At 46.8% G+C, this 11139-nt stretch overlaps 2 protein-coding genes across 3 annotated transcripts; both read right to left on the bottom strand.

Moving 5' to 3' along the window:
* Positions 1-3798: 3798 nt before the first annotated feature.
* LOC123090027 (peroxidase 4-like) lies at positions 3799-5466 on the bottom strand. Its single transcript, XM_044511518.1, has 3 exons — positions 5456-5466; positions 4434-4498; positions 3799-4346 (listed from the first exon to the last, which is right to left on the bottom strand). The coding sequence occupies exons 1-3, from the start codon at positions 5464-5466 to the stop codon at positions 3955-3957; spliced, it is 468 nt and encodes a 155-aa protein (XP_044367453.1). The 3' UTR covers positions 3799-3954.
* A 14-nt stretch (positions 5467-5480) lies between these two features.
* On the bottom strand, positions 5481-10102 carry LOC123091508 (peroxidase 4-like). 2 transcript variants are annotated; one of them, XM_044513039.1, is made up of 3 exons: positions 9690-10102; positions 8995-9093; positions 5481-8916 (listed from the first exon to the last, which is right to left on the bottom strand). In XM_044513039.1, exons 1-3 carry the CDS (start codon positions 9996-9998, stop codon positions 8656-8658), a joined length of 669 nt encoding a protein of 222 aa, XP_044368974.1. In that variant the 5' UTR covers positions 9999-10102; the 3' UTR covers positions 5481-8655. The 2 variants fall into 2 exon arrangements, with proteins under 2 accessions (XP_044368974.1, XP_044368975.1); XM_044513040.1 differs by lacking the exon at positions 5481-8916 and adding an exon at positions 9350-9515 and having other exon boundaries at positions 8995-9186; positions 9591-10102.
* Between the last annotated feature and the right edge of the window lie 1037 nt (positions 10103-11139).

Below are 11139 nucleotides of genomic sequence, written 5' to 3'. Positions count from 1 at the left end.
ACATCATCTATGGTCTCTTGACATCAAGGACGACGAGAAAGGTTCTTCAGTAGCAATGCTGCTCAAGCTCCGCTGTCGTGGAATCTAACCTGAAGGACAGATCATGGGTTTTAACCCTGAAGATCAAGTCTGAGCAAACTTCAAACCATGCCTACAAGAAGGCAATGACGTCAAACACTGCCATTGCCAGGTATGACCAACTAGGATCAGACCTAGGGTTTTCACCCCAGAGCTCGAGACCGGGTACTCGAGAAGTACCACCAAATCAAAGTCATCTTGCGTTGACCCCTCCACTTTCCACAATCTGAGCAGTTACATGCATGCACGGTCCTCAGTGGGATCAAAGAAATCATTTGTGAGCGCGGAAGGTCATCGGCACCGCCAAAATCCCAGTTTAGGATGACTTGCCAATGTTGGATCGATCTCGCTAGTGATAGTTGATGGTAGATATGTAGGAGACAACACTACCACGTGTCGCCACCCTTGCTAGCAACCCAAGACCACATAACACATGCGTTACTGAGTGGAAGATTGCTTCATGGGGATGTAGATGGCAGTTGTCTAGACCTGCCGCTCTATCTTGTCGCTGGATGTTGTCATACCGCCAAGATCCAGCGTCGAGAAACTTGGAGTCGCACCGGACGGCTGGGTGGAGGAGGGCAATGACGACAGTCGAGAGGCCACACCTGCCATCCACCATGGCTATGCACATTGCCAATGAGACCAAACCTTACCACTATGACAACACATAAGAGGAGCAACCCATGGGCTGGATGTGGGGACCGTCTACCGCCAACCATTGCAGTGGCGCGACCACCGCCTTCCGGATTGTCATGCCGCCCGCAACCGGTGGCCACCAACAAGCCATGACTGCGTACTGCCTCCGGGACCCGCTTAGCCACAACTACTCCATGAGCACAAAACAAAAGGTTCCTTGATGTTGTTGACGCGCGATACATACAACCACAACTAAGTGCAACGCACCGCTACCGGTGATCCCGGATCGTTTCCATGCCAATGCGCTTCTTGCCACTAATGCGTGATTTGTAGGACCTATGCCGAGCATTGATGTTGCTCCCAGATCGTTTCCTTGCCGGTGCTATTTTTCACTACTCCCTCCGTTCGTTTTTATAAGGCGTTTCAGACAGCTGAGTTTGAACTGTTTAGTACACTGTCTGAATTTACTAAAACGTCTTATATAAGTGAACAGAGGGAGTACTATTGTTTTCTATGAGTCGCTGCCAAGGATTGATGACAGTCATGGAACCACCTACGGGCCCGCCACCACCATTGGCTGCTTAGGCTTTGCCCGACGGCAACATCTGGTAGCGACGCAGGGAGGAAGGTCGGATGGGGAGGACCATAAAACTTGGAACACGATCGCCTCCTGTGTTGCCTGTGTGGACGAGGCAGGGGCAGTTTTCACACATACCGACCTTCTATCTCTTCTTCCTTAGAAGTGTGGGTGATAGGGAGTAGTCAGCATGTTCATTTTGTATATGTGGATGTGGTGTTGTGCCGTTAGGGTCTGTAGAACTCTTATGCAACCCTCTTGTAATCAAATTATCTTTCTCTCTTAATGAAGTGATGTGCATTTAAAAAAAATGAGTCTATCTCTTTTCCTTTTTTGAAACAAAACTGTTGAGTCTATGCGTGACAAGTGTTCACCAAACAACCCTATGAGCCAAAAAACAAGGATAACCCCAAATCATCCGTGGTATTCCTCAAACCAAACACACCCTAAAAATAAAAAAAACCATCTTGAACATCATAACGTTAGAATCGATCGTTGACTGTTGGTCTACTATCATCTTGAGTCAAACGAACAAACTAACTCATAGAGTAGGTTGGGTGTCTCGACTCTTTAGATTATATTACTCGTAAGTTCCGGCTCTCATTGTCTCTCTCATTCTGTCCACCAGGGACGGGGGCACTTCGGGGACGAGTAGGGACTAAGCCATGCCCAACATTCAAATTTCCTTCATATTACTACTCATTTTTTGTGTTGTTGTCACCACTCATTAGAACACCATGTTCATGATATTTTACCACTTCCAGAACCCTGATTAGACTCATAATACCAAGCCAATCTTACTTGCCCTCCTCAATGTAAAATCCTGGCTTTGTCCCTGTTCTCCACATCAACAATTATCTTGCAAGACTTGACGATTGAGGGTAATATTTTGTGTTGTGTTCTTGTCCACCTAACAATTTCTCGGTTGCTCCGGAGCTGCATGTACACATACTATTTGTGCTTGAAAAAACAAAATCATGTCCACAAACACTGTGTATATACTAAATGCATGTGGGGAGAATTTGTGACTTATTGTTTGTGACAATGCATAAGTCTGTTTTATTTACTTGATTGTACACGTAGCTTGCTAGTAGCATGTGGGGCATGGCCGTGTCAAAGGAGACAATTAATAAGACAAACAGGCAGTTAGTTGGGAGAAATAAAGTTGACTTCAACTCTAGAGTCTAAGCTCTACAAGATCTAGGCCGATGACTAATATTATCTGCATGGAAGATAAATATAATATCTCTGTTTTTATTTACTATACGAATTAGCTTTTTCACAAGTCAAATTTGGCGAGTTAAATCTTCTATAGATTTGGGGATCCGCATTGAGAAACACATATTCGGGTACAAAGTATCAGATTGGTCATAACCTGAGTTCCAATTTGGTTGATGCGTAACTTTCTTAGCAGACTGGGAATGAATTAGTCACTTTTAGCAATTGAGCTCCTTTCTATTTCTTAAAACTAGATAACCTCGCACGTTGTTGTGGAAATATTTTGCAATATAATTCAATGATATTTGATTGTATGAAACATTATATTTGGAGTAATATTTGATTGTGTTTGATTGTTGTATAGTTGTAACATATTTGTAAAATATAAATAGCATAATAGAATGGAATTGTCATGCATGTTTGCATGTTGATATGGACCTTTTCCTATGCATGATTACAGTAATAATATGAGAACTATAACTAAAAATAAATATATTTTCTAATGATTATTGTATAGTTAAAATATTTATTAAATATAAATAACCTAATGAAATAAAAATTAATGCATGTTTGCATGTTGAGTTGAGTTTTCTCCTATGCATGATTGTATGTTGAGGTGGGCATTTTCTCATGCATGTTGCTTGCTGAGATGACATGCTTGCATGTTAAGAGAAATGTGTTAGTGAAAGCTAGATATTTAAATATGGAAGATAAATGGACATTCCCAACTGCCTATGTAGCACATGAAGACTGAGAAGTTACTGGAGGTCATAAGATGAAGAGAGGTCCCCTTCTTCTGCCAGTGCATAGTTCAGTGGACTGTGCAGTTAACTTTTCTCACATTTTGATGTCTTTGATGCCAATGGATGACAAAACGTGTGGTCTGTGTTATAAGACTTGCGTCTTTACTTATAATCTCGTGTATGTCTTGTAAACTCTGTTCTTTGTGCGATATCATGCTTAAACTCTGTTGCATATCATACTTTATTTGTTGGTGTCATGTTCTACATGATTTGTGCCAAGTGTTTTTATTTTCCAAGTGATATCTTTATAAGTGGCGGGCGGAGGGAGGGAACCATGGGTTCTTTGTCGGTAGTGTGTGGTGGGGACTTTACCAGAGTTGATCATAACTTGAGTTCCAAGCATGTGGGATTTGATCTTTAGCCCCTCTTTACTTAATAATTTCAGTATTTGCCACTCCATACATTGAAATTGTTGATTTTCCATATCTCACTTTGCTCTTTGTTCTTTCGTCAGTGCATCCATATTCAGTTCTTCCATGAACATGACACAAAAGGGCAGTATTGTAATATATTTTAACCTTTTATCCTTAAAAGAATAGGAAACAAAGGAGTTTAAGTGAAAAGGGGCAAATCATCATGAATTCAAGCATGGTAACAACATCGGATTGTTGCTGCGAAATGTGGAGAACAATCTTATAATTAGTTGATCCTCCTGCAGTTCATCCTGATCTGCCCGTTGGATCCCGTCAGCGGCGTGATGTCCCCCATCTTAATCATTCCCTCCACAAAGTCCTTGAAGAAGGCGCTCTGGCTACCGACATACTCCCGGACTAGCGCGTCGGCACCACCACCGTTGAAGAGCTCCTGGTCTGAGTGCAGGAGGCCCCTCTTCTGAACGAGGTTTTTGTAGTAGTCGTTCTCGAAGACAGTCGGGGTCTGGAGGTCTAGCGGCGCCAGGTTGTTGTCCCCTGAGCTGGTAGCGCGAGGGCAGCCTGTCTGGCGGCTCCTGGCGAAGCCAGCATCAATGTTTGTGTCGTTGTAGATGTGATCCCGGAAGTTTGTGCAGCGTGCTAGGCCGACTGTGTGGGCTCCTGGAACACAAGTTATACCGTCAGCTCAAGTTATGTTACCGGATTTTCAGCTACTCTTTTGTCATTCCATCGGTAGGAATCATTCACCAACTTCCCTAATTAGTACCACATGTTTAAGTGACCAAGGAACAATTTTTTTGACGTTGTCCAGCCTTACAAATTAAGCGGACAGACCGAATGTTAAGTGAGTGGTAATTAGTCATCGATCAACTTTGTAACTCATCACCTGTAAAGTAGTATATTTTTGTCTTATGTAGAATTTTTGAGCTTTGGAGTCAAAACGTGGCCATTAGTACCGTTGGTTGATGGACGCGGATCTTCTGCCGTGCGGCAGGGTGCCGTTCGGCGATTGACAGGTGGGCTCGCTGTGAATCAGCCCCACATGCTAGTGTCCCCAACGGCGTGTAACGTACGTCAGGGAAGCTGCTTCCTTGGTTGATACCAGCTGTTTCGCGGCTAGAAAGCTACCGACTCCATTGAGAAATTAACAGTCTGAGAAAGTAGCACAGAATTTTAGCTTGCTTCTTCAGCAAAGGAAAATATTATTTAGCCATGACAAATTATGTTGGTTCGGAGTGCAAACTGCAAAATTGTACTACCTGAGAGTGCGTAATTATTTATATATATGAAAGTAAAGTACGTAGAAAGAAGGTTTTTTTTTTGCATGGGCGTAGAAGAAGTTTTTTTTTTTGCGGGCGACGTAGAAGAAGGTTGATGGAAAATGTCAGCGGTTGATTTGGGATTATGTACCGATGTATCCAGAATTTGGGTTGGTCCGGCACAGCTTATACTTGGGACAACCACCAGTCCGGAGAGGCAAACGTTAAGGCAAGGCTGGATCGAGCCTTTGCAAACGAAGAGTTCAGACAATTATTCCAACATACAAGGGTCAGGCATCTCCCGTCTGTCGAGTCCGATCATTGTTTTGTTGTGACAGAGTTTCACAAAAGTTTGTCAGAGAGGTCAAAAAACAAGAAACAATTTCGATATGAGAACGTCTGGCAAACGCATGCTGATTATGATCGTCTAGTGGCTGATACATGGCGAGGCATCCAACATACACCAGGGCTGCGTGGTATAAGCAACGCACTGGGTACACTCCAGGATACCTTAGTGCCATGGGGAGCTAAGGAGTTTGGTTCTCTGACACGGACCGTCCGCAATCTTCAGAAGAAGCTCGAGCGCATCCGGTGTCATTCGATGGGTAGGGGCCCATCAGACGAAGAGATAAGGATAGTCCAGAAATTGAAGGAGGCACTCCACCAGGAAGAAGTGTGGTTCCGGCAGCGCTCTCGCGTCCCCTGGCTCCGATAGGGGGATCACAATACGTCATACTTCCAAGCGCAAGCCTCCCAGCGGAAACGCATGAACAAAATACAGGGACTCACGAGGGCTGATGGATCTGTGTGCGCGAACGAAGACGAGGATAAGGCTGAAGTGCAGAGCTTCTATCAAAACCTATACCAGTCACAGGGCTATTCGGACGCGGGAAATCTGTTATCTCATGTTCCTGTCAAAGTGACAGAGGCCATGAATGATGAGTTAACAAAACCCTACACTCCCGAAGAGGTGAGGACGGCGCTATTTCAAATGGTGCCATCAAAAGCTCCCGGGGTGGATGGCTTCACTGTTGGGTTCTACCAAAGACATTGGGATCTGTTGGGCGAGGCAGTGACCCAGGCAGTTATGGACTTCCTAAATGGAGGTGAATTACCATCTGGCTTGAATGATACATCCATCACCCTTATACCAAAGGTTAGACACCCCCAAATGATCTCCCAATATCGCCCCATTGCTCTCTGTTCGGTCTTGTATAAAATAGCGGCCAAGGCAATCACTAACCGAATGAGAGGTATCATGGATAGCGTTATTAGCGAGGAGCAAAGCGCTTTTGTACCTGGCCGACTCATCACTGATAACGTCCTAGTTGCATATGAAAGTGTGCACACAATGAAGAGAAGGAAGAAAGGCAAAAAAATTTCTTGTGCGGTCAAGCTCGACATGATGAAGGCATATGACCGTGTCGAGTGGCATTTCCTTGAAGCAATATTGATCAGGCTTGGTTTCAATATTTCTTTTGTAAGGCTTATTTTGAAATGTGTCTCTGTCCGGTTCTCTGTGCGGGTTAATGGCGAGCTCCTGCCTTTTTTCACGCCTTCAAGAGGGTTCCGGCAAGGAGATCCAATTTCGCCGTTTTTATTTCTTCTCTGTGCAGAAGGATTTTCCTCATTGCTCAAGTATTACAATGGAGGTGTTGTGGATAGAGGCTTAAGGGTGAGCTACAGATCACCTTGGGTAACTCATCTACTTTTTGCTGACGATAGCCTGATCTTCATTAATGCAAGCAACCCAAGTGCTATCTGTCTCAATGACATTCTGTCAATCTATGGTGAGGCCTCAGGTCAGTGTGTAAACCGTGAAAAAAATGCTATCTATTTCAGTTCTAACACACCTGATTCTTTGAGGCAACTTTGGAAGTCAACTCTGAATATCCAAGTTGAAGCTTTCAACGCAAAGTATCTCGGCCTCCCAACTGCTGTGGGACGCATCACAAGCGGCACTTTTGAACACATCAGTGAGAGAGCCCGTGGAAAAATTCAAGGATGGTCAGAAAAACTACTAGCTTGTGCCGGCCGCGAGGTTCTGTTGAAATCGGTCGTCCAGGCTATCCCGACCTATCCAATGAGTACTTTCCTTCTAACAAAGAAAGTCTGCAAGAGCTTAACTTCTCCTATGGCAAAATATTTCTGGAGCAGTTCTCTGGATAAAAAATCTATGCATTGGGTGTCCTGGAACGAGTTGGCCACACCTAAGTGCAAAGGAGGGATGGGGTTCCGTGAACCACATCAGTTTAATCTTGCCATGCTGGGCAAACAGGGTTGGCGATTAATGACAAACCCAACATCGCTGTGTGCTAGAGTGCTCAAGGGCCGCTACTTTCCCGACGGAGATTTTATGCACGCATCTGCTCCAAAGTCGGCCTCGGCCACTTGGAAGGCAATCTTGGCGGGAAGGGAGGCTCTAGGGGCTGGGCTGATCGCTCGAGTGGTTGATGGCAGTACGATCTCAGTATGGAATGACAAATGGATTGCTGGAACGATCTCGATGAAACCAATCTTCAAACCGCCAAGTACCACCATTCAAATGGTGCATGAGCTTATTGATACGACCACGTGGTCGTGGCGGCAAGATGTGGTTAGGGACACTTTCGTCGCCCCGGACGCCGATGCCATTTTGAACATTCCGATCAGGCAAGGGGGAGGTGAGGACTCATTTGCGTGGGCATTCGAGAAATCAGGCAACTACACGGTGAAGACAGCGTACCATGCTCTAATGACTCATAAAGAGCGCTTGGCTCTGGAGGAAGGGACGGGCTACCGGAACCTCAGTGGACGATCATCAGTTGTGGAAGGCCTTGTGGAAATTGAATGTCATACCGAAAGTGAGGGTTTTCTGGTGGAGAGTTCTTCGTGGGATTCTTCCGGATAAAGCTACTCTCAACTATCGTCACATTGCACCAATTAATCGATGCAAAGTCTGCTTAGCGATGAGAGAGGATCTGGAGCATGCTCTTATTCACTGCTCTCATGCGCAACGATTCTGGGACGAGGCATGTGCTTGGTTTGACATCAGGCTGCCCCGACTCCATCCTGACTCATGGGCTCGCGACATCACATGTGATCCCCGTTTTTCTGATGATGACCGAGCAAAAATCACCACCGTAATGTGGTCCATATGGCACTCTCGAAATCGTATCAAGCATGGCGAAGAGGGAAGGGATCCAACATCGACAATTAGAGCGATCAAGGAGGCCCTTGCACTTCTTCAACTTCCACGTAAGGCAGCGGCTACGCCCGGCTATGGTTGGAGACCTCCTGATGATACTACGGTAAAAATCACGACAGACGGTGCACTGAACTTTGCTGAGGGGAGAGGCGGCGCAGGTGGTGTCGCCCGATCCTCATCAGCTCTGTTAGGTTCTTGGTGCAAGCCATATATAGGGATTTCAGACCCCTTGATTATGGAAGCTTTATCTCTGCGAGACGGGGTCTTATTCGCCACTCTTCGAGGCATCTCGCATGTGATAATGGAAATTGACTGCGCGGAGTTAGTGACACTCTGGAACACTCGTCACAGTTTTCGTTCAATTGTGGCTCCGATTCTGCTAGAAATAGGAGAGCTTAGTAATCACTTCATTTCCTTTGATATTCAGCATATTAGATCAGCAAACCTACCGGCGCATCTCCGTGCTAAGCATGCTTGCACTCTGAATGTGACCGACTGTTGGATGGATGTAACTCCTAGCTTCCTAGTGACCAGCCTCATGGCTGACTGTCCTAGGAATGCTCTTATTTGAATAAAAGCTCTCTGGATTGCCCGCAAAAAAAAATGTATATATGTACCACCTGAGTGCGACCATGTCTTTCTGGGAGAGCCCCTGCACGGCGAAGAGGGACGTAAGGTTGGCGAGCCCCGACGTCGGCGGCGGGATGTTGTTCTCGGCGCCGTTGAAGCTCGCCGTGGTCGAGTCTCTCCGCCCCATCTTCACCTCCCAGCTAGGGCCACCCAGCTGCACGTACACAACGCATGTCATGTCAGAGTAGTACAAGCTAGCTAAGCACGGCTTTATATATGTTTGGATACTTACGAAGACGATGCTCTCCTCGGCGGCGATGGCGAGGATGTCGGCGCAGGAGACGACCCCGGGACAACACTCCTCGACGGCCGCCTTGACGGCGTCGATGACCTCGAACCCTCTGGCGGAGTTTTTGTTGGGCGTGGCGTTCTTCTCGCCGCGCAGGCCCGGCGCGTCGTCCAGCAGCAGCGAGGCGTCACAGCCCTGGACGAAGCAGTCGTGGAAGAAGAGTGCGTAATTATTTTTGAAAATAAAGTACATAGAAGAAAGTTGATGGAAGATGTCAGCGGTTGATTTGGGATATGTACCGATGTACGTACGGTTTATTTTGCATGTACGTATATGTATGTATGTATGTATGTACTACCTGACAGTGCGACCATGTCTTTCTGGGAGAGCCCCTGCGCGGCGAAGAGGGACGTAAGGTTTGCGAGCCCCGACGTCGGCGGGGGGATGTTGTTCTCGGCGCCGTTGAAGCTCGCCGTGGTCGAGTCTCTCCGCCCCATCTTCACCTCCCAGCTCGGGCCACCCAGCTACACGTACACAACGCATGTCACAGTAGTGTTAGACTTCGCAAAAAAAAAGACTATGCATGTATGGATACTTACGAAGACGACGCTCTCCTCGGCGGCGATGGCGAGGATGTCGGCGCAGGAGACGACCCCGGGACAACACTCCTCGACGGCCGCCTTGACGGCGTCGATGACCTCGAACCCCCTGGCGGAGTTCTTGTTGGGTGTGGCGTTCTTCTCGCCGCGCAGGCCCGGCGCGTCGTCCAGCAGCAGCGAGGCGTCGCAGCCCTGGACGAAGCAGTCGTGGAAGAAGAGGCGGACGATGGAGGCGCCCACGCGGCGCTCCCTAGCGATGGCCGGGTGCAGCGCCGAGCGCACAGCTTTGAGCATGCCCGGGCAGGAGCGGGAGTAGAATCCCGACGACAGCTGCGCCGACGCTCCTCCGCTGGCTATGGCGACCAGCGCGAGGATGAGCGAGAGGGCAACAATGGCGCGCGCCGCCATGATCGGTCTATGGGTGTTTGCTTATGATGCTACTCTATCGAGCGGTCTATTCTAGCTAGTCAGCCAGATAGTGCCTTGAGAAGCTTGTTTGCTGGATGTGGTGGAGGAACGCGGGGCGGCCGGTATTTATAGGAAGAAAAGGTAGCTCACGCCGCTGGCCATGATTATCCTAGCTACCAGTCTGCCATCATATATTAGTATTAGATTGCATCATCATGCCCCCATCGTCTCCACCTACTCGGGTGGACTTTGAGCGTTGATCCAAACGGGCGCGGCGCTTTGGAATTACGCGTTTCACAGCAGATGCATATGTAACGTAGCTCGTGAAAAATGTACAGTTTTGGTAGAAAAAGCTGCATGCCGACACTGTGCCATCGGCACGGTTAAGTAAGAGTCATGGTACAGTTTTGGTGCAAGCATGTCTCCGTCTACTCATGTTGCTTTCCTGTGCTACGGACGGTGTTTGCTAGCTACTACTCTACATAGTTCTCTGGGTCAAATTTAATCAAGAAAATCATCAGCGTGCTAATGTAACACTCGCATGGACTTTAAGGCGACATTTTGGCACAGGAAGAGTGCATTAGGCTGGCGGTAACATAACCTGTAACATGCACTTGGGACTCGCACACATACTTATATGACATATAATTAAAGAAGAGAGAGGAGGTTGTAATAACATAGATAGATACCGTATCCTAATAAATGTTATGATACTATCATACAGGACAATAAATGAGACCACCTATGATACTAACCTATGATACTATGCATTGTGGATGTTGTATCATACGTATGATATTAGTATATGATACACTCCACTGACCAGCCTTAACCCGATTATGATTTTCTTAATTATTTTTTGCATCACCATCCAACAAATGTCAAGGTTAGCCTAGCTACTGCCTACCGGTACATGATCATGAACGAGATGATGATTCGACCATCCTGCCTGCTGATTTTTCTCATAATTGTTTTTTCAAGTTTCGGGGACATACAGACGTCTGACCTGGTCTCCGGCGGTACTATTTGGCCCATGCTCATCCTTAGAAACTGGAGGCATGCATGGTGGTTATGGTCAAAACATTTATATATCTATATCTTAGCATGGACAATTCAACCTGAATTCTCTCCTCAAGGTAGC

The sequence above is a fragment of the Triticum aestivum genome, chromosome 4B (genome assembly GCF_018294505.1).
Source record: "Triticum aestivum cultivar Chinese Spring chromosome 4B, IWGSC CS RefSeq v2.1, whole genome shotgun sequence".
NCBI classification, from domain to species: domain Eukaryota; kingdom Viridiplantae; phylum Streptophyta; class Magnoliopsida; order Poales; family Poaceae; genus Triticum; species Triticum aestivum.
The sequence above is the reverse complement of the archived record's forward strand: the minus strand, read 5'-3'. Positions and strand labels throughout refer to the sequence as shown.

Bases quoted from the DNA above. Each gene is read 5' to 3' on its own strand.
- LOC123090027 (XM_044511518.1), bottom strand. The intron at 4,347-4,433 runs GTGAATGATTCC...CTTGTGTTCCAG, and splicing joins GGTACTAATTAGGGAAGTTG to GAGCCCACACAGTCGGCCTA.
- LOC123091508 (XM_044513039.1), bottom strand. From the start codon at position 9,998: ATGGCGGCGCGCGCCATTGTTGCCCTCTCGCTCATCCTCGCGCTGGTC. The intron at 9,094-9,689 runs GTCATCGACGCC...AGAGGGTTCGAG, and splicing joins ACTCCGCCAGGGGGTTCGAG to GTCATCGACGCCGTCAAGGC. The intron at 8,917-8,994 runs GTAAGTATCCAA...GTGTACGTGCAG, and splicing joins CCGAGGAGAGCATCGTCTTC to CTGGGTGGCCCTAGCTGGGA.